Source organism: Rhinoderma darwinii, chromosome 8 (genome assembly GCF_050947455.1).
Source record: "Rhinoderma darwinii isolate aRhiDar2 chromosome 8, aRhiDar2.hap1, whole genome shotgun sequence".
NCBI classification, from domain to species: domain Eukaryota; kingdom Metazoa; phylum Chordata; class Amphibia; order Anura; family Rhinodermatidae; genus Rhinoderma; species Rhinoderma darwinii.
The window spans coordinates 80,601,207-80,624,260 of record NC_134694.1 but is presented as its reverse complement, the minus strand read 5'-3'; the positions used below and the strand labels follow the sequence as shown (position 1 = coordinate 80,624,260).

Sequence of the window (23,054 nt, the reverse complement as noted above, 5' to 3'; positions counted from 1 at the left end):
TTCCTAAGCCAGTGGCTTATTGGTGGCACAACCTCGGTCTTCCAATACAGCGGTATCGAAGATTTGGTGGCAGCGAAGAGTTGTAACCATAGCTCCTTGGGGGCCCCTCTAGGGAATGTTGGCCACAGGTTTAGGAACACTACTCGAGGGGAAATAACAATAGAGGAATGAAAGGGTATTTTGTATCTTGTCCCAAAAGGTGGCGATTTTCTCACAATCCCACCACAAATGTAGATATGTTCCCGGGGCTTTATGACCTCTCCAACAGTCTGGGGAAATTTCGTTACACATTTTATGCAATACCCAAGGATTCTTGTACCACCTAGAGGTCAGTTTGTATGGCAAACATGTTTTTAATCTCATACAAAACTGAGTTTTTCATGATTGTTTGGGAACAAAATATAAGACTTTTTAATAAACTAGAATTAGTGGTTCCCCACGCTTCCTAAGCTACCAGTTTCCGGTGTTCGTTACAACTCCTCACTAAATATGCTGTGTGATTACATATCATCCATATCAATAAATCACCTAATTGTGGCAGCCAATTTTTACCCACTGTGCTGACGTTACTAGACAAAACTTTAGTGGACTGCGATTGGCCGCAGCAGTCAGATGATGTCATCATCATGTAGCGTTGTCAACAAAAAGCTACCGGGGTCACCAGAAACTAGCAGTGTGAAAGTAGCAGTAAATCAGTAAAGTGGGTATATTAATTTCCATATTATTATTTTCATATATATATCAATATCCTCATAAATAACCACCAAGAAGTTTACTTTGAAATTAGACTTTTTGACACCCTGATCAGCAATAGGAATGCTTATACAGCTATCCCACAATATACTTCTATTATTGGAATCATCCCCCTATTAGTTGGAGCGAACTTATAGGCTGGATTCACACGACCATGTTACGTCCGTAATGGACGGAACGTATTTCGGACGGAAGTCCCGGACCGAACACACTGCAGGGAGCCGGGCTCCTAGCATCATAGTTATGTACGACGCTAGGAGTCCCTGCCTCTCCATGGAACTACTGTCCTGTACTGAAAACATGATTACAGTACGGGACAGTTGTCCTGCAGCGAGGCAGGGACTCCTAGCGTCGTACATAACTATGATGCTAGGAGCCCGGCTCCCTGCAGTGTGTTCGGTCCGGGATTAGCGGCCAAAATACGTTCCGTCCATTACGGACGTAACATGGTCGTGTGAATCCAGCCATACTGTAGCAGAATAATGGTAACTGCACGGTTTGGGACCAGTAGCTCCAGATGTGAGACCACTATTTAAAGCAACACTAAACAGAATGTACAAAAAAAATTAAATTCTCCTCAACATTGAAATTGCAACACCAAAAAGGACAAGCCATAAAGTTATGCAAATCGAGGAAGTAGCAGGTGTCACTAAGATCTGTAAATGATCAAATTTTGAAGCACATAACTCCAATCTGTGGCATGTGCAAAGGGCATAAAAGCCAGATTGAAACTAAAGTTTTTAGCCACATGAAACCTCAAAAATTGGATCAAGTGGTGTGGGATGATTGTGCGATGCTTCCGGTTTGTTGACGTGCAAGTTATTGCCACTTGTCGCAAACTGATAGGGATAGTATACTTGAACGGAGAGACCTTGGTTTAATACTCCAGAAGATCGCTATGTGCCTAGGGCGAGATGTCAGAACTGTTCGAAGTTGGGTGTCCCGGAGGTTGGGAGAACAACAACAATGGGAATGACAGCAAGAGGTGCTCGGAGGCGAACCTCTGCGCGTATGGATCGTCTGATTGGAAGTATGGCACGTAGTGATCCATTCTGTACTTCAAGTGAAATTGGACGTCACATCCCAATCCTAGGGCGGCAACCAGTGTCGACACAAACCATCAGATGGCGCTGGGGTAAAAGCCAGACGTCCAGCTACAGGTGTTCCATTGACCACACGCCACCGCTCTTAAAGCAAGACAGCAAACGAGTCGGGAATGGAGGTCTATCCTCCTCACTGTTGAGTCCTGCTTTTGTCTAGGATGCAATGATAGTAGGAGATTGGTCTAGAGACCACGTGGGCAACACCATGAAGACGTCTTCGCAAGAAAACGTCACACCGGTCATACACCCAGGATTATGGTGTGGGGGTGGCATAATGTATGGTAGCCGGAGCCCTCTAGTCTTCATTTCAGGTACAATAATAGCTTAGTGTTACATTGATTTGATTGTGGAACCAGTGGTACGGCCATTTCTCCATAGTGTCCCAGAAGCTGTGTTTCATCAGGACAACACCATGCCTGTAGCGTCTTCAGACTTGTCTCCCATCGAGCACGTCTGGTACGTCATTGGTCGGCAATTGCAAAGGGAGCTGCCAGCAGCTAATCTTGATGATTTGCTGTGAAGCAAGTGCAATAATGAATTAACTGTTGCCACTATCCCTGCTATGGTGTGCTGGGGTATATAATAAAAATGGGTTTGCAACAGCATCTTCTGATGTGCCCTCTTTATCATCCATCAAACTCTGCTCTGGAACATAAAGGGATTTTACCATCTCAGACTTTTATGGCATATCTCTTGACCCTATTCCCGCTGGTGAGATGGCCACTGGCCGCCATATCCAGGCAGAGTATCAGTGCAGAGGTGGTTGGGGTCCAAAAACAGCTGAGCTACACTGTTTCCGTAATTTCAATAGAAGTGAAATGAAGTTCCGGAAACAGCATAGCTCAGCTGTTTCTGGAACCCCAACCACCCCTGCACTGATTCCTTGTCTGGATACCTCGGCCTACGGACATCTCACCAAGCGGGGATGGGGGATCCCCAGTCTCAAGACAGGTGCGGGTCCAAGAACTGGGACCTGCATCTATCAGACATTTATGGCATATCCTATGGATATGCCATAAAAGTCTGAGATGGGAATACACCTGTAATAGAATCTGTACCTTTAAGTTAAATAGTATGGTAGTGAAACATTTTTTTCAATAACAATTCTTATTGCAGGATGTTTCATGCTTTGTGTTTTTTGGGGTATTAGCAAGTATAAGCTCTGGTAAATCGATCACCTGAAAATATCTAGATTTTCCTAGGCCCAGTACATTAATTAGTCACCTAGCCCAAACTCCACAAAAAGTAGACCCCATATCGAAAAAGTCTGGCCACAACAGTATTATATATTTTTTGTACACAGTAAATATGCAGACCTATGTAGACTATATGGACAAAAGTATTGGAACACATGTCTTCCTCATTGAATTCTGGTGTTTCATTCAGTCCCATTGCCACAGGTGTATAAAATCCACCACCTAGCCAGTCGCCTTTACATACATTTGTGAAATAGGTAGTTCTAAAGAGCTCAGTGAATTCCAGCGTGGTACTGTAATAGGATGCCACCGTTGCAACAAGCCTTCCCTCCTAGATATTCCACTATCAACTGTGAGTGGCATTATTGTATAGTGGAAGCATTTCGGAACCACAGCCACTCAACCACAAAAGTGGCAGACCATGTAAAGTTAAAGAGCGGGTTCGCTGACTCCTGAGGGGCATAGTGCATAAAAGTTGCCAACGCTCTGCCGACTCAATGGAAGAGGAGGTTTGGAACTCTGCAGTCATTAACAATTGCACAAAAGAGGGGTGTAAAGCACGCAGCCTCTGTACTCTGGAGCAATGGAAACGTGTTCTGGAGTGACAAATCACGCTTCTCTATCCGGCAGTCTGATGGGCCAGTCTGGGTTTGGTGAATGCCAGGAGACCGTTACCAGCCTGACTGCATTGTGCCAACTGTAAAGTTTGGTGGAGGAGGGATAATGCGATGGGGTTGTTTTTCGGGGGTTGGCCTGGGTGCCTTTAGTTCCAGTGAAGGAAACTCTTAATGCTTCAGCATACCAAGATATTTTGGACAATTGTATGCTTCCAACTTTGTGGGTACAGATTGGGGAAGGCCCTGTTCTGTTCCAGCATGGGCAACTAAAGGCATGCGACGTATCCAACTGTATGCCTTTACAATGGGAGACGTTGCAGCCTTCCGTTAGGGGTATATGTCTGTAGTACTTCCGACGTTACTTTCAACAGAAGGGAAAAATTTTATGTGCACAGGCCCTAAGTATGTTCATGCTCACAACTTAGTTTCTGGAGAATAGGGACCTACCATGTTCTAGTTTGGTGTCCATCGCTCTGAAGGGAAATATAACACTGCATGTGGCCCTATTCTTCCCATCAAACCTGAAGGAACTGCTGATGGAATGTCAGAAGGGAGCCTCTGATTGGAGTGTCAAGAGAGCCTGACATGCTAAGGTCTCCAGGACACGGGACGGAAATGCTGTGGAATTTCCAGGTAGAAATTCTGCAAAGTTTTACAGTAGATTTAAAAAAAAAATGTTATCCACACACTGCGGAAATTGACCTGCAGTGTGAATTCTTAATTTGTAGCATGTCAATTTATCTTGCATAAACACTGCAGGATTTCCGTACGTAAATTCCACAGCATTGCTGTCCTGCGTGCAGGAGGCCTAATGCCACATGCACACGATGCCGAATTTGATGCAGAAAATTTGCATCAAAACCTCAGATACACGCAAATAATTCCGCAGGCAAAATCTGCACCTAATATTGCATTTTTTTAAATACGTTTTTAGATGTAGATTGGGAATTTTGATGCAGGAACAGGTGCAGATTGTGGTACATTTTTTTTAATTAACTTGTTAAGCGCCTTTTGCGCACGCAAAACGCCGCATTTTTTGCCTGCGCAAAACGCACACGCTCGTGTAAATCGGCCTTACTGTAACGATCCCAGCACCTGTGTGTCCATCACATGACCATGGACTTAATTCTATCCACTGTAAACAATGAATGATCCTACTGAAAAAGAACAAGCAGAGATCATGAAATCTGTGAGGAATAAATACAGAAAGTATATTGGAAAATTGTATAACTCAATTATGCAAAAAATAAAATTTTGCTTAAACCAGACAACCCCTTTAATCATGCATAACCATTTGGTATGTGTTCTTGTATTTAGCGTGTAGCGCCCATGGCTGCGGGCCGTCGGGTTTATTCACCTCCTGATGCCCACAGCCATCGATCTGTGAGCACTGGTCCCAATCTCCTTCCTAGGAGACGCCAGCGCTCACTTCCGCTGTCCCGTAGGGTGTGCGCGCACGCTCGTGCCCGCTCTTAAAGGGCCAGCACGCGCACACGAAGACAATCAACAACACACGATTTCCTGGACTATAAGGCCCCTGTCCTTCTGATCCTTGCCTGAGCATTGTTAGTTTATCCCAAATCTGTCTTGCAAATGGTCCCTTAGTGTTTCCCGTTCCAGTTGTTACCCATGCCCTGTTACCTGTATCCCATGCTGTGTTCTTGTTCCTGTGCCTACTAGTGTTGGAGTCATGTCTACTGCACCTGCTGGCGTTTGCCACGTCTTGTGTCACCTTCCACGTCCAGTGTGATTCGCCACGTCTGGCGTTACCTGCTGCACCCACCACCATCCGTGCCAGAGCTGCGGCCATTGTCTACCCAGGTACCCCAGTGCGGGACTTTGTATTACTGGGGTGCTCAGTTGTTTGGCCAGCTGCCTCCCCGCTACAGCGGTGCGGCCTAGTGGATCCAAATTCCCACCAACCGTGACAGCGTGAGAATGGTGTCACCTAGTGGAGTTAAGAGAGGTTGAAGGGGTAAAGGCAACATTGATAGTGCGGGGGGGGGGGGAGGAATCTTGTGGAGTTTGGTGTGAGAACGGTTCAGTTGCATTTGGCAGCAGTGGGTAGGTGGAGGGGTAAGGATGGAATTAGAGACGGGAGGAAATTAGGAATTGCATGGGGTGAGTTTTGTATATGGTCAAAGTAGAATTCTCTACTCAGGTAGCAAGATGGCATTGTCCAATTACTAGATTATACTGGTCAGAGGGCAAAATGCGTGCGCTTAATATGTTGCTCCCACGCCGATAATACTCCATCTAAAATGTTTGACTCCCACACATATCAACTCTTGCCCTGTTTTATATACCTTATTCAGTAGCAAAAACATTGATCTCAATAAGATGGAATTAATCATCCTCTCCACCAGAAGTACATTGACCAAATAAAGTAGACCACATTTCAAACTAGGAGTCGGATTTTTCATACGATATGGCATCCATGGGCAATCTTTCCTGCCTCTTCTGAATTTACAACTAAATACCTGAACTAAAAAGGTTAAAAAAACAAAACTCTCTTGGACTATAACTCATACTAACAAAAACACCGGGAATGCCTTTCACCCCCCTCATCTCCTCCACCTTTTCCCTATTCCACACCCTATGCTCAGTGTTTGAGCTATGTTTTGAGGTTTGCAAATTGTTACTTATTGTGAAACTTTAAACCATTTATGCATATACGAGATGTATAAATCACAGCTTCTGTCGACTCCCGAACCGTGATGTTGCACATTTCCCTGTTAGTTATACTGCAATGAATAATTGTATGATAAAATACAATAAAAAGAGAATTGAGAAGGATGGGTGGTTAATGCAGAGCCAAAGAGGTCTCAAGGGGGGCATTGAGGAGTAAGCAAGGGATGATCATGAGGACACAGATATTAATTTAGTTGAATATTACTTTTTAGAGTGTGTGTGCACCAGTAATCCAAATATCCAGTGTCCAGCACACAACAGGTTAACCATTACCTAGAACTCTGAATTTTAGAGCAATTCCATTCCTGAGCAAAATCAACTTAGAGATATTCTCTTGCTCCTTATTCACACAAGCATATTTCACGTCCTTATTACGCACGTTAAAACAACCGCCGTCACACGGACCTATGCAATTCAATGGGGCCGTTCAGACAGTGTTTTTCATGCAGCGTGTGTCCGCTGTGTGAAACTCCGTGCATGTCCTATTCTTGTGCGTTTTTTGCGGATCACACACCCATTGAAGTGAATGGGTGCGTGGAAAAACCGGACAGCACACGGACGTCATCCGTGTGCGGTCCGTGTTTTTCACACACCAGTTGCTAAAGAAAAGAATTTTGAGTCAGATTTTCCGCCTGCAAAAAAAAAACCAGTGAGAACCTGGCCTAAGGTGTGTAGTTTTCCAGACCCTACATAGAACAAAAACGTTCTCATTCTTGAATATAAAATGTTATGTTTTGGAGGTCTAGGACGAGGATAGGTTCATTTCACATGGAGGAATTTCCAAGGACATTGTGGCAATAAACATTGAGATATATTTTAAAGGCTATGTAAAACTTTGAAAGGATTTTATTTTTTATTTTTATAAAAAGGTCAATCAGTGTGATTGGTACAACTTTATAGTTCGTTTTTATTTTAAATAATTTTATCTTTTTGAGAAATTACAGGTATCGGATCCTGCATGTATCACATCTAAGTTCACAACAAAGATATGATGGATAACAGGTGGACTCGCTGACACTCAAACGTGGGACTGACTAACTCCAGTCTTAGAGAACGATAAAAGTAAAAATAATTTTTAATAAAAAAAGTAATTAATTACAAAAAAAAGTTTCACCAAACACACTGACCTTTTGGATTTAAAAAAAACACTTTAAAAAAAAAAAAAAGGTGTACATAGCAATTACAATTCTGGCTCAAAATTAAAACTTATCACCTATCCACAGAATAGGTAGGAAGTGTCTAATTGGTGGGGTCCAACTGCTAGGACCACAACCGATCAGAAGAACGGAGGTCATTGTGGATAGGTGATAAGTTTCAATCTTGGGCCAACCACTTTATGGGGGGGGTACTCCTATCTTAAAACACATACGTCATTTCCACTATATACCAGAAATGCCTGATAGAGGGTCCCAAATGTGGGACACAGATTTATCAGGAAAACAGAAACCCAGTTTGATGATTCACTGCATGCCGCAATCCCCATAGTATTCAACAGAGAGAGGACCACAAGGTAAGGCTTCGTTCACTTATCTGTTAGGGCTCTATTCGGACGTTCCGTCGGAACGGAGCCCTAACTGACACAAACGGAAACCATTGAGTTCAATGGTGACTGATCCGGTGCCAATGGTTTCCGTTTGTCTCCGTTGTGCAAAGGTTCCGTCATTTTGACGAAATAAATACCGTAGTAGACTACACTATTCATTCCATCAAAACGTCGTGTCAGTCAGGGCTCCGTTCGGACAGAAAGCTCAGACGGAACGGAGAATTGACGCAGATGAGAACGCAGCTTAAAATTTCTTAAGTCAGTTGCAACAAATGGCTGTGTCAGTTGTGTTTATGCACTAAGGCGGGATTCACATGACCGGGTCGCTTCCGAGCCCGAGTGCCGGCCGGTAAAATCGGCCATTCTGCCCGGCCGGTTTGCATAAAGTTATGCATCCGTGCCGGGCCGGGCAGATCCGGACAGTGACATCAGCGGCAACTCCTGAAGGGGAATCCCCATGTGTTCGGGGATTCCGCTTCAGGAGTTTCCCCTGATGTCACTGCCCAGATATGGACAGAGACATCAAGCGCTCTGTCCAGGAGCGGAATCCCCGAACACACGGGGATTCCGCTCCTTCAAGGAGCTAAAGTGCGGCTAGCACATAGCAGAGCGGGGAGATACCTCCCTGCTCTGCTATAGTGGGGTCGCTACAGTAGTAGCAGCCGCTGCTAGCGGCGCCATCGAAGGTGTCGCCGGGCCAGGGTGATTTTAACAAGCAGGGGAAGGGAGCCAGCGCAGCGCTCCCTCCACCTGCTGTACACCCCGGCCCTGCCACACCGTGTACAGCGATGCCATTCGTCAGAATGGCATCAACCCCTCCTCCTCACATGCACTCTGCGCTGTGAGGAGGAGGAGATAGAGCGCAAGAGCCGGAAAACCCGGCCGTCACTCGGGACACATCCCGGTGATGGCCGGGTATTACCCGGCCCCATAGACTTCTATGGGAGCCGGGCACCCGGGCGAAAATAGAGCATGTCCTATTTTTTGACGGGCTGTTTTCCCGGCCGTCAAAAAAAATCGGTCGTGTGAATAGCCCCATTAGGGGTCTATTATTCCTAATGCAGCCGGGTGCCGGCCGTTCATAAATCGGTAACCCTGCCGTGTGAATGAGGCCTAACTGTTGTAATGTTGACAAAATAAACCAAAGCATAAACAAAATAAAGCTTAACCCCTTAATGACCAGCCTATTTTGGACCTTAATGACCAAGCTATTTTTTACGTTTTTCCATCGTCGCACTCCAAGAGCTATAACCTTTTTATTTTTGCGTCGACATAGCTGTATAAGGTCTTGTTTTTTGCGGGACAAGTTGTACTTTTTAATAGCACCATTTTGGGGGACATATTATTTATTGATTAACTTTTATTAACTTTTTGGGGGGGGGGGGGGAATAGAAAAAAAATCTGAAATTTCACCACTCTTTTTTGCGTCCTAAATCTACGCCGTGTACCGTGTGGTATAAATAACACAATAACTTTATTCAGCGGGTTGTTACGATTGCAACGATACCAAATTTGTATAGTTTTTGTATGTTTTACTACTTTTACACAGTAAAAACGCTTTTTTTTCAAAATTATTTGTTTTTGTGTCTCCATATTTGAAGAGCCGTAACGTTTTTATTTTTTCGCCGATGCAGTTGTATGAGAGTTTTTTTTTTTTTCGGGAAGACATGTAGTTTTTATTGGTAACATTTTGGAGTAGATGCGACTTTTTGATCACTTTTTAATCACATTTTTTTAAAGTCAGGATTCACAGAAAATTATCCGTAGTTTTTTATTTAATTTTTTACGGCGTTCACCGTGCGGGTAAAGTAATGTAATAGCTTTATAGTCGGGGTCGTTACGGACGCGGCGATACCAAATATGTGTAACTTTTTGACTTTATTTTGGTTGTTTAATAGTAAAGCAATTTGTAAGGGGAAAAAGTGGGTTTTTCATTTTTTTTCACATTTTTTTTTTAAATTAACTTTATTAAACTTTTTTTTTTACTTTTTTACTAGTCTCACTAGGGGACTTTAATATGCGATTCTCCGATTGCTATTATAATACACTGCAATACTTTTGTATTGCAGTGTATTACTGCCGGTCCGTTTAAAACGGACAAGCATCTGCTAGGTCATGCCAGAGGCATGATCTAGCAGGCATTCATTACAGGCAGACCTGGGGGCCTTTATTAGGCCCCCGGCTGCCATGGGAGACACAGACACTCGGCGATCTCATCGCCGGGTGTCGGTGGGGGAGAGAGGGAGCTCCCTCCCTCTCTCCAAAACCACTCAGATGCGGTTGAGCACCGCATCTGAGGGGTTAAACGGGTGAGATCGATACTAATATCGATCTCACCCGGCAGAGCAGGGACGCTCCCAGCCACCTCTGGCAGCTGAGTGCAGGGAGATTTGACAGCTCCGTTCTGTTTACTTATTCCGATGCCGCGACGTAAAAAGTCTATTGCATCGGAATAAGGCCCGTTAGTGACCGACGTAAAAACACTATGGGCCGGTCACTAACGGGTTAAATGATATAAGGCTTTATTCAGACCGGGCAGTTTGGTGCAGATTTTTTTTTGTCAAGACGGAGGCTTAGTTTGTCTCTGGTCTCAGTGGCCACATAGAGGACTGATCATATGATCACCAGTAGAAGAAGGGAGCTGCTGGGTCTTAGTAGATCCAGCACAGCCCTAATCCAGAACATATTGTCACTAACAGAGCTGATTTCTACTGTAACTGGGGTTGCTGTGCTAGTTAGTGAGAAACTAGAGTGTGTAAATGAAACACAACGTAACAGCCACCGCTCAAAAAAACAGACAGCGTGAAAGCATTAGCCCTGGTCCAAAATCAATAAAAATGATTTCAACAAAAAACGCAGCAGAAAACATGCAGATAATCCAAACGATTTAATAAAAAGTTATAGCTGTTAAATGAACATGTACTAAAAAGTGCCAAGTCCTGAAGGCCCAATATATAATTCTGCTCCCCTTAGACAAAACCAGGAGTGGATATATAAAAAAAAACCAAAAAAAACATGTATTCAAAGACTGCACCAAAAATAGCAGCAGAAGGAAACCAATCCATTGTATTTGCTTACTGTATGTGAAAATATATTAAATGCAATACTTTCCACTTTAATTTACCAATGAAGGACAACGCAAACAATCATACAACTGTCAAAGTTCACATACCATTTTATTATAACATAATTCAATTTCATTGTTTTGAAATTTGCTTTAATACCACACTCCGAGATCCACATTCTTGTAGTAAATGGGCACAGTAAACCTTGGCTTCCATGTCCTTTTCTTCCATTGCCCCAATTGGCTATAATGGCAATGAGGATTGAAGAGATCACGGAAATATTCTGATGTTTTCATTGTGATTAAATAAATATAGAATGATGCATTTCATATATTGAACTAATTTGGCATCAACTAATCATATTCAACAATAATCTGCACATTTTCAAGATCCTTTTTGAAAGGACATTGCTTTGAGGAATATAGTTAAAGATAAGTATACGTCAGCATTAAAGAAATTATTAAATCAGGATATATATATATAATATATATTTACATAATAAAAAATTTACTTACTGTATTTAAAGTAAAGTGGCACAAACAGCAGGAGTTACACTTCCCCTGCTCATTGGTTACAAAGAATAAACTTTAAGCGGTGGCAAACAAAAACAAAAAAAAACAAAACAAAAAACAAAACAAAAAAAAAAACACCTCACGTCCTGTTATTTGCAATACCTCAAATTAAAATCACAGCTAAATTTCAAGAGTGAAATAAACAGGAAAGAAAAAAAAACAAACAAGTTCTTCATGACAAGGAGCAAGAGATACAATTTATATAACAGAAGTTTGGACTTTACAAAATGACCCACACTTAAAGCTAAATTTCCTATGTAACAATAAAAGACATCTTATTGCATTGCCACTGGCTCTACTGGTTCATACATCTCCAAAGTTCATTTCCTCGGTATATAAAATATTGGCTTTCCTGACGTGGACTTCTCATGAAGATCGAGCCTGGTCCTCATGGTACACAATATTCATTGTGTTTATTTTAGCACAAAAGAAACCTGACAATCCTACTGCTCACTTTCGGCAGAGCAGAATCTCCAGAAAAGCTACGCGCGTGGTCAGGATAAGTTGGATATTAATTTGAGATACTTAACGAATGGAGAAGGGGATAAAAGAAAAAAAAAAAACCTACAAAACCCCTTTCGTGAGTGTTGTTGGACAAAGGCACCTCAATGTTCACAATTAGAAATGTTTTATATCCGATTTTTGCCTACCGCCTGTGTAGTAAAGAAGAAAATAGGATGTTTTCTTGGAGCAGCTTTGCAGGTCACATTAGATCCCATGGCAGAAGGACAATTATAATCAACAATCTCTAAAGCACGGCAGTTCACATAAAGAGTACTTTATATTAAACTGGAAACACATCGGTGCCCTGGTAAAAACAATGCCAGCAAAGGACTGGAAATCCCTTTTTTCACCAGTTTTTGGTTGTCAAAGCCTCCTTGCTGCTTTGGCTCTTTTACATAAATTGCATCTGTAAATAAAAAAAACAAAAAATTGAATATAAAATTATTTATTACCAAAATACCAGGTCAGCAATCTTTTACACCGCAGCTCATCCAGACTAAATATATGTATGTGAATATGTAAGCGGACACACATACAGCACAGTCTCCGTCATCTCATCTTAACCCCTTCAGGGCGGAGCCTGTTTTGGCCTTGAGGATGAAGCAAGATTTTTTTTCAAATCTGACATGTGGTCGATAAATTCAATATTTGTGAAAAACATAAATTGAAAGTTTGCAAAATAATTTTTTTTCTAAATGTAAATGTATTTGCTTGTAAGACCGGTAGTAATAGGACACAAAATAGTTACTAGTTAACATTTCCCGTATGTCTACTTTATGTTTGCATCCTTTTTTTGAAAGTCCTTTGATTTTTCTAGGACGTTACAGTTACAAGGCAGCAATTTTGAAATTTTCTTGAAAATGAGAGGCTATTTTTTCCGGGACCAGTTCAGCTCTGAAGAGGCTTTGAGGGCCTTATTTATGGGGGCTTTCTAATATATCTTATTTTGAAAACGGCACCCCTCAAAGTATTCAAAACCGCATTCAGAAAGTGTTTTAACCCTTTAGGCGTTTCACAGGAATTAAAGCAAAGTAGAGGTTACATTTACAAATTTCATTTTTTTGGCCAAAATTGATTTGTAATACATTTTTTTTTCTGTAACACAGAAGGTTTTACCTGAGAAATGTAACTCAATATTTATTGCCCAGATTCTGCAGTTTTTATAAACATCCCACATGTGGCCCCAGTGCGCTAATGGACTGAAGCATCGTCCTCCGAAGCAAAGGAGCACCTAGAGAATTTTGGGGCTTCCTTTTTTTTTAGAATATATTTTAGGCACCATGTCAGGTTTGAAGAGGTCTTGTGGTACCTAAACAGTGGAAACCCCTCAGAAGTGACCCCATTTTGGAAACTACACCCCTCAAGGATTTTTTTTTAAGTTAGCATTTTGACCACACAGCTTTTTTGCGGAATTCATTGGAACTAGTCTGTGAAGATGAAAATCTACTTTTTCGAAAAAAACAAACAAAAAAAAAAAGTAGAAATGGTTAATTTTTACAAGGAATAAAGGAGAAAAAGCACCCCAACATTTGTAAAGCAGTTTCCCCTGATTGCGTCAATGCCCCCCATTTGTGGTCATCATTTTTTATTTTTTTTTAGAAATTAATTAACACTTTCTAGACTGATAAATTTATTGCTTTTCCCTTTTCATTTTTCCCTCCCTGCATTCCAAGAGCCATAACTTTTTTATCTTTTCGTCACTAGAGTGGTGTGAGGGCTTATTTCTAGCGGGAGGAGTTGTAGTTTTTAGCGACACCATTTAAAGTACCCAGATGTACTGGGAAACTGGAAATAAGATACTTTGCGGGGTGAAATTGGAAAAAACTGCGATTCCTCCAATGATTTTTTAAATTTCATTTTTATGGCTTTCACCTTGCAGCAAAAACGACAACTTACATTTTTACTGCGACTCAATAGGATTATGGTGATACCAAAATGTATAGTTTTTTAAAAATATTTTACTACTTTTACTATATCGCTATCTGCAGTGTAAATGAATGGAGAGAAGTGTATGACGCTGATTGGTCACTGATTGGCCAGCGTCATACACTTCTCTCCACAACGCCCACTTGGTCATTAAGTAAAACACGCCCAGTTGTCCATTGAGAAACTCATTAGCATAAAGCTAATATAGGTCATAACTCCGTCAAAAATTATCGTTTTTTCTAAATAAAAAACACTGCGGTAATCTACATTACAGCGCCGATCACATCATGTACAATATAGGCCACTTATAATGCGGTGACAGAGCCTCTTCAAACCATCGATCATTAGATCGCTGGTACAATACACTGCAATACAAATTTATTGCAGTATATTGTCATTTTCACAGGCTCCTGTAACAGCGTGATCGCTGTTCCGGTCTGTTAGTCCCAGGTGTAAGCTGTAATACACGAATACACAGCGGTGATACCAAATATTTGAACTTAACGGGTTCATTTTTTTCCCCGTAATAAAAGACTTCTAGGAAAAAAAAGCAGTTTTTGTAACAACTTTTATAAAACATCTTTAAATACCTTTATTTGTACTTATCTTTTTTTTTTTTGTCCCACTAGGGGACTTGAAGACATGCAGCTCTGATCGCTGCTGGAATACATTACACTACCTTTGTAGCGTAATGTATTCCAACTGTCATTGTGACATGACAGTCACTGACAGGAAGCCTATGAGGACCATCCTCCGGGCTGGTCCTCATAGCCTTGCGTGCATGGCAGCCCAGAGGCCATAGTCTGGCCTCCGGTTGCTGCCGATCTGCTCTAAACCCCTTAGATGCGGCAATCGCAAATCGATCGCCGCATCAAGTGGTTAATTGTCAAAATCAGCGGCGATGGGTCACTGATCTGCAACAAGGCAGACACCCTGCACAGTTGACCGCCGCTTTGGTGTAGTGTGGCTGTTAACTCGCGGACGTAACTGCACGCCCAGGTGCGCGAATTTACTGCTCATCTGGACGTGCAGTTACGCCAAGGTGCGCGAAGGGTTTAAAGAGGATCGGCCACCAGTTTATTAATACCCTATCTCCTCACTAATCTAATAGGCGCTTTGCGGCTTTTTAACTGCAGTGTCATTTTTTTTCAAAAACCTTTATTATTTGCAAAGTTATGAGCATTTTTCTAAACATGCTAATTTGGCTATACATGCTAAGGGGTAGGTTCACACAGTTTTTTGCAGGCAGAAAATCTGCCTCAAAATTCAGTTTGGAATTTTGAGGCAGATTTGCTCTGTTTGCACACCGATTTTCGTCCGCAGCCATGACTCGCCGCGGGCAAAAAACGCAGTGAAATACGCTTTCTCTGCCTCCCATTGATGTCAATGGGAGGTCAGACGTAAACGCTCGAAGATAGGGCATGTCGCTTTCTCCACTCGCGGGGGGAAAAAAACACGCCTCCGCCACCCATTGAAATCAATGGGAGCCATTTTCGACTGTTTTTTTTGGCACGTTTTCCACGTTAAAAAACTCCATGTGAACTTACCCTAAATGGGAGGTAACTTTCTTTTCACTCTGGGCGGTGTAATGTTTTCTGTATGATGCTGTCCAATCAGCATCATACACAGTTCTCCCCTTCCCAGCCCAGAAACACAGCCTGATCATACAGTATACAGCTTCCATTCCTGACTGTTTTCAACTGGTGATACTTCTGCTTGTTTCACAGCTGCGACCTTGGTGCCATATGAAAGATTAGAATCTCTTCTTTCATATGGTGGTCCACTGCCGGAGATCTGGCTATTTGAAGTAACCCCCCCCCCCTCCCTCCAGCCTCAGTCTCTCACACTGTGTGAAGCAGCTTCATGCTGATAGGACAGCGTCAGAGGCTGTGAGGAGGCTCCACCTCAGGAGAATCGCTGGTGTTGACACCCACTTGTCTAGTATAGCCTCATTTACATATTTAGAAAAAAGCTCAGAACTTTTAAAATAAACTCTTTGGGACACAAATGTCACTAGCATGATCAGTGTGACAGCACCTATATTATTTACCGGAGATTGGGTATTACTAAACTAGTGACAGAACCTCTTTAAAAAATAAATTGAAGGGGGCCGTAAATTTGAACATTTAACCCCTTAAAGCCAAGCTACATCTTCTTGCATTAAGTGGTCAATCCCTTTAGGCCAGGCTCAAACAGCTTAAATATTACGCTGCTGAATCCGGATACAGCCACAGATTTCATGTATTGTATGAGATCCGCAGTGTAAATGGTCTGACCACAGACAACCCCTTTAATCAGAGAACCAATGATTTTTGCTGGATTTAGTGGTAATGTCCAAAAGCTCTAAAAGGGAATATGGACAGGGGTTGTCGCATCAAAACCACAGGTCTCGCTGCTAAATCCCCCAACAATTAGTTAGTTTTTATCCAAATTTTTTTTTTTTCTTAAAAAGGAGTGACACAAACTTACCTGCGCTCCAGAAACCGGTGCGAATGGATTTGTGGGCCTTATTCCTGGTTGAGTATAAATCATTGGCTGAGGAACCATAAGAGGATTTGCACCAATCTGTGAAGGAACCTGAAGAGCAAAGCAATAGAGATGTAACATGTAAGACACCTTTTTTATTATAGATTTCAACCAAATCAAAGTTTTAGAATCATTTATTCATATAGGAAGCTCAAAAGATTCACTCGTAGGGTATAATCAAATCACACTACTTATTTTCAGCCGTTTTTCAGGGCGTAAACGCCTCGAAAAACGGAAGCTGAACGCCTCCAGACATCTGCCCATTGATTTCAATGGGAAAAACGTTGTTTCGCTCCGATGGGGCGTTTCTTTTTTTTACACAGCCGTTTGAAAAAACGTTGCATAAAAAAACGCCCCATAAAAAGAAGTGCGTGTCTCTTCTTAAGCCGTTTTTGGAGCAGTTTTTCATTGTGTCAATAGAAAAACCGCTTCAGAAACGGCCGCAAAATAACATTTGTGGTTTAAAAAACGACTGAAAACCAGAGGCTGTTTTCCCTTGAAAATAGCTCCGTATTTTACAGCCGTTTTTTGTTTCTGCGTGTGAACATACCCTTAAAAGCAAGGTGAATAGCTTTCTTACCATTCCATACACAGGCACTTGAGGTGTAGCTACTTGATAGCTCAGTGGTGCAGGAACCTTGAAAGGGAAACAAAAAACATAATTACACAATGTAGCTACGATGGCATCTAAGGCTGGGTTCACATGGGAGTTCTTTGCAGGCGGAAAATCGGCCTCAAAATTCTCCCCCTAACATGCTTTGTAAGCATCTATAACATCAGAATGACAGAATTTTCATACCTTTAAAGGGGTTGTCAGACAATTAAATATTACATTTCTAGATCAGAAAAAACAATTGGAATAGCTTAAAAACTGCTGTGTCCAGATATTACTGTTACATACTTGTTAGGGCGCCTCAGTGTTCTTCTGATTCCCTCTCAGAATGTCCACCTAATGTGTTAAGAGCAAACGGACACACCGTAGCTCAGTCCCACCACCGATCCACTTGTGCAAAGGCAGCGAAGTAATTCCCGCTATTGTGCACCTCAACCAATAATTGAGGGGGCAGCATAAAGTCGCTGAGAGGTTCCCTTTAAGGGTGGATACACACGCGGCACATTTTGTTGCAGAAGATTCGGAAGCGAAAAAAAATGTAATCATTTGAATAGGATTTTTTTCTGCAGCAAGCATGAGGATTTCTAAAAGTTCCATTCAGAAATTTCTGCAACACAATCTGCTGCGTGTGAATCTAACCCACGTGTATTCAGGAGAGGTAGATCACAACATGGAATGCAATATTGTCACGTAGACAGATCACAGTCTGGCCCATACAGTATAGTAAGCTCCACATTCATGGAAAAAAGGCAAGATACAGAGTGCAACACAATAAGACACTGAAGCATTACTCCAATGCCATTGTATATGGGACAAGCAAACTATGCTGCGTCAGTATTGCATGCTGCAGCGGGGCAGATGTCAGTAGGGCTGCACACAGCACGCCACTATGTAATCAAAGCCAAAATGCAATTAGTTCTACCATATCAAGGAAATATCGAGCATTCAAACAAGAGAGGAAATTTACATTGTGAATTGTGACAGACCCTGCTTTGATAAGTAGCATAGAAAAGAATGGCAAGGCATTGGTTGTGTATGTCGGATTTAAAACTGGTGTAATATAAATGTTTGACCTTTTCTATATAGTCCAGGCAGTATTAATGTAGTATAAAGAGTGCTTTAACCCCTTAATGACCAGCCTATTTTAAACCTTAATGACCAAGCCATTTTTTTCGTTTTTCCATCATCGCATTCCAAGAGCTCTAACCTTTTTATTTTTGCGTCGACATAGCTGTATAAGGTCTTGTTTTTTTGCGGGACAAGTTGTACTTTTTAATAGCACCATTTTGGGGGACATTATTTATTGATTAACTTTTGGGGGGGGAATAGAAGAATAGAAGAAAACCTGAAATTTCGCCACTCTTTTTCGCGTCTTAAATCAACGCGGTTTACCGTGTGATATAAATAACACTAACTTTATTCAGCAGGTTGTCGCGATTGCAACGATACCAAAATTTGTATAGTTTTTGTATGTTTTACTACTTTTACACAGTAAAAACGCTTTTTTTTCAAAATTATTTGTTTTTGTGTCTCCATATTTGAAGAGCCGTAACGTTTTTATTTTTTCGCCGATGCAGTTGTATGAGGGCTTTTTTTTTGCGGGACGACTTTTAGTTTTTATTGGTACCATTTTGGAGTAGATGCGACTTTTTGATCACTTTTTATTACATTTTTTTTAAGTCAGGATTCACAGAAAACAGCAATTTTTCCATAGTTTTTTATTACATTTTTTACGGCGTTCACAGTGCGGGTTAAATAATGTAACAGCTTTATAGTCGGGGTCGTTACGAATGCGGCGATACCAAATATGTGTAACTTTTTAACTTTATTTTGTTTTTTTTAATAGTAAAGCATTTTGTAAGGGGAAAAGGTGGGTTTTTCATTTTTTTCACATTTTTTTTTTTAAATTAACTTTATTAAACTTTTTTTTTACTAGTCCCACTAGGGGACTTTAATATGAGATTATCCGATCGCTATTATAATACACTGCAATACTTTTGTATTGCAGTGTATTACTATACTGCCTGTCCGTTTAAAACGGATAGGCATGATCTAGCAGGCATTCGCTCCAGGCAGACCTGGGGGCCTTTATTAGGCCCCCGGCTGCCATTGGAGACACAGACACTCGGCGATCGTATCGCCGGGTGTCGGTGGGAGTGAGAGGGAGCTCCCTCCCTCTCTCCAAAACCACTCAGATGCTGTGCACGCTATTGTGCACCGCATCTAAGGGGTTAAACGGGTGAGATCGATACTAATATCTATCTCACACGGCAGAGCAGGGACGCCCCCAGCTGCCTCTAGCAGCTGAGAGCAGGGAGATTTGACGCTCCCTGCTCTGTTTACTTTATCCTGATGCAGTGCCGTAAAAAGGCATATGCATCAGAATAAAGCCCGTTAGTGGCCGCCGTTAAAAGGTGTATTGGCGGTCACTAACGGGTTAAGAAGAGGTCTTTCATAATTGTGCCAACTGCCCGCAGCTACCCTGTGCGGTTTAGTTTTCACAGTGGGAGGGTCATAAAAGAAAGAACTACATTTCCCAAGAAAACCTTAGCTATATACGGCTCTTACTATCGCAGCACACATCACTGACTTTGTGGAATAGTTCAGTGAACACACACTCGTTTCCTCTGATACAGGAATTAAATCCGTAGAACTCCTAAAAAACCATTTTATGTAGAAAATACTGATAAGGAAGTAAAACGTTTCAATTCTAACTTTATTAGACAGTTACGGTAAAGAACACTTACGTATGCAGAATAATGGACTCCATTCTGGGATAGTATGTTTAATAAAACCAAAATGATTACAGTCTAATTTTTTTTTAAAAAGCACTGAAAAAGACCACATTTAATAGGGCACCAGCATATTGCAGAGTGCACAGTAATAGCCTGACAATCCAGCAGTCTAAAGACTAGTGTATATACTTAGTTAAATGTATATTGTACATGTCTATGTAGGCCCTATTTTGATTAAGTCCAAGGACCTGAGACATAAGAAAAACGACATATGTTTCCCATTAGGAACACAAAAGTGCCTGCCTACATCTGCCAGTGCCGAACTATGAGGAATTATCCCAGTAGCAAAAATAGTTTTTCACAGGAATACCAGACCATCGGATGCCTAATTAAATATATTTGACTGTAAATGGATACTTCCCTACCTTTCTTTGAAAGAAACCCCTAGTCCTATGGCCACAATGCTCCTTGTGTCACGGAAACAAATTACTTAACATGAATGTGACACAAATTGTGTGACTGGAACATTAAAATGATGATACTTGGTCCACAGTTAGATTGTTTACCTCAGAGAGGGTCACTGAAGTTATCCTGCATTTTATATAAAAGTAAAAAATTATTATTGTGGAAAAACCAATACAAAACCAGATACCCTACCATTTGAGGTACAGGTGCTACAGGTGTAGGGTTCCATGTGGTTGAAGTGCTTGTTCTTGCTTGCCAGTTCATGCCACCAGTCAGTCTTTTCTCAGTAGGCTGATTCCACTGCATATCAGATCTAGTGGGACATAGACAACAGATTTTCCTTCAGTATCACAGTATCATATCAGGCATGACTGAAATGTTCATTAGCTTTTCAAAAAACTTTGCATTTATCAATAACACCAGCAAATACAAGAAACTTTTAAGAAATATTTTTTCATAGAGAAAAAAAAGTCCCTCTACTTATCAGGCTCATGCATAAAGCAGCTCAGTTTCTTTAAATCTAAAATAGGTCTGACTGACCTTTTTAGTCACTGCAAAGCATAGAATCCTTGAAAACGTTCGGACTGAGGAACTGGGACGATTACTTCCTGGAAAAGAGAATGAACAGCTTGGAAAAAGCACGATCTGAGGCTCGAAGTGGAGGCAACAGAAAGAGCCGACTTAGGGGAATAGTCGAGAATTCTGATTTGTACCATGTTGACACCACCTCTTGAACCCAGGAGTCATCCACATGAGAAAGCCTCCTGAAAGGAAAGAAGATGTCCCCCCACCAAGACAGCAGACTCGACACCTACAGGCTGAAAATGTCTTGGAAGAGGAGGGCTTCTAGACCTTGAGACACACTATCCAAGTAGGCTTAGGATTGAACAATGGGTGTCTGGAGTCCATGGAATGGCTGGATCTCTTGTCTGACCTTCTCTGGAAGGAAAAAACCGAAACTTCTGAGAATGAAGAGAAGGCTGCAATCGTAGAGGATGGTTCTGAGGCAGAAGAGAACTCGTACTACCAGTAGCTGCCCAAGATTTTAACCAAATTGAACGGCAGATAGCTATTGAATTACCCGATGCTATGGCAGCAATACAGCCTGACTCAAGGCTGTGCTAACCCAGGAAGGGGCAAATACAGAACCTGCTGCCGCGAAGGCAGACTTGACCCGGGAGTCGAACTTTTTGTGATGCTGCATCTGACGGTGGGACAACCGCAAAATAGGCTAATCCCGTTTAGAGACTATAATCCTGCTAGAAATGAAACCGTGTCGGCCAATTTTCCATTACTAGGAATTCCTCAAACTCGCTATGGTTTGTAAAAATAGCCTCTGGCGTCGTAGGGGCACTTCTTCCTGAGAGGGTGGGGTAGCGTGTTCCTTATCACGTAAGGTGTCAATGCCTGCATGGAAACGGTCCACTGTAAGTCCTTTTACGATTCCTAGTCAGAGGTTCCTCCAGAGTGAAATGACTGATCCCATCGTAAAGCAGACTCTCCAGCACTGGTCCTAACCGGGGACCCTTGGGAATAACATGAGGAGAAAGGAGCACAAGGGACAGGTCTTCTAAGTCTTTTAGGTGACATACCATGGGAAACAGACTACGTGGTATCTAAGGCAGAGGCTGGAGAGGCATTAATCTAGGTTGCTATTTGGGACAGCAAGCGCTTTATAGACTCAATGATATTGTGGGAGAGTCTGGCAATGTTCGCCAGGGCCTAGGAAAAAGACCTTTACAAGTCAGGGGGTGCTATATCCTGAAGGGGAAGCAACATGGAAGGTTCTGGATTGCAGACACTGTGGGCAAAAAGGGTAAGGCTGGCTACAGATGAAATTCTTTTTACAATCACCACAAGCATAATACATGACCAGGCACCCTTGGGCTGGCTGCCTGCTGGTGTCCTCCCTACATAAAGGCATCACAAAGAAGAGGGAAAGATAACTTTCAGGGTCTGAGGGAAGAATGACCACTGGTAGGACCCCACCTAGCACAAAAAAAAAATAAGAAAATAAGAAAATAAAAAATGTAGTAAACGCTTGCAGAAGGGAAAAATTAGCCCATAGGGCTATCCTACCGGAGCCTAGGAGCTGTGTTCCGTTAGTCAGATGCTGTAAAGGACGACAAGGAAATCAGAGTGGCTGAAGCGGCAGAAATGGCGCTGGGGCCCAGCAGGAGCAGTCCTGAGGTGACACTGGTCAAGTAAATGTTGTGGGAAAAAGATCTGAGCCTAAAAGCCCATGCTTAACGCCAGAGGGAGCCACCCACACCAGAGCCTTCTTCCTAGACAATCAGAACGGCAGACAAGGCTGTACGGTAGGCTGAGAGAAGTTATGTGACAAGTGGGTGTGGCAAACGGCTGTGGAAGTTGCGGCCTAGGCCGCTGAAAAGCAGGGGGACTAGATGTAAAGGGGTTATCCTGGACTTTTCAAAATTGGCAGCAGGGGATTTCTAAAGTAATTATCTATGATACACCCCCCCAAAGTGCCCCCAACTTCTCCGGTCCCGAAAGCTCCTGCAGCGGATACATTCAGCTAAGTCGCCGGAGCTTCTGGGTCGAGAGGCATGCAGAACGGGGCACTTTAGGGAATGAGTATCTACTAGTTTTTTATTTTACCCCATTCCCTGCCACCGATTAAAAAAAGTTCAGGATAACCTCGTTCAGCAGCATTGCTGGAATGAGCGGTGCACGTCCCGGATCTCCCTTAGTTAAAAGAGTCCTCAAGGTGAACGTTGGCCACCG

The 23,054-nt window shown here is 42.2% G+C and overlaps 1 protein-coding gene across 4 annotated transcripts in view; it reads right to left on the bottom strand.

Moving 5' to 3' along the window:
* Positions 1-11,060: 11,060 nt before the first annotated feature.
* Positions 11,061-23,054, bottom strand: part of LOC142659548 (phosphatidylinositol-binding clathrin assembly protein-like) — a 73,222-nt gene continuing 61,228 nt past the window's right edge. For all 4 annotated transcript variants that reach the window (XM_075835792.1, XM_075835790.1, XM_075835791.1 and 1 more), the window contains 4 exons: positions 20,502-20,622; positions 17,077-17,133; positions 16,440-16,547; positions 11,061-12,450 (listed from right to left, as the gene is read on the bottom strand). In XM_075835792.1, the coding sequence (XP_075691907.1) occupies positions 12,436-12,450; positions 16,440-16,547; positions 17,077-17,133; positions 20,502-20,622 (301 nt within the window). In that variant the 3' untranslated portion in view covers positions 11,061-12,435. The remainder of the gene's footprint in view (positions 12,451-16,439; positions 16,548-17,076; positions 17,134-20,501; positions 20,623-23,054) is intronic.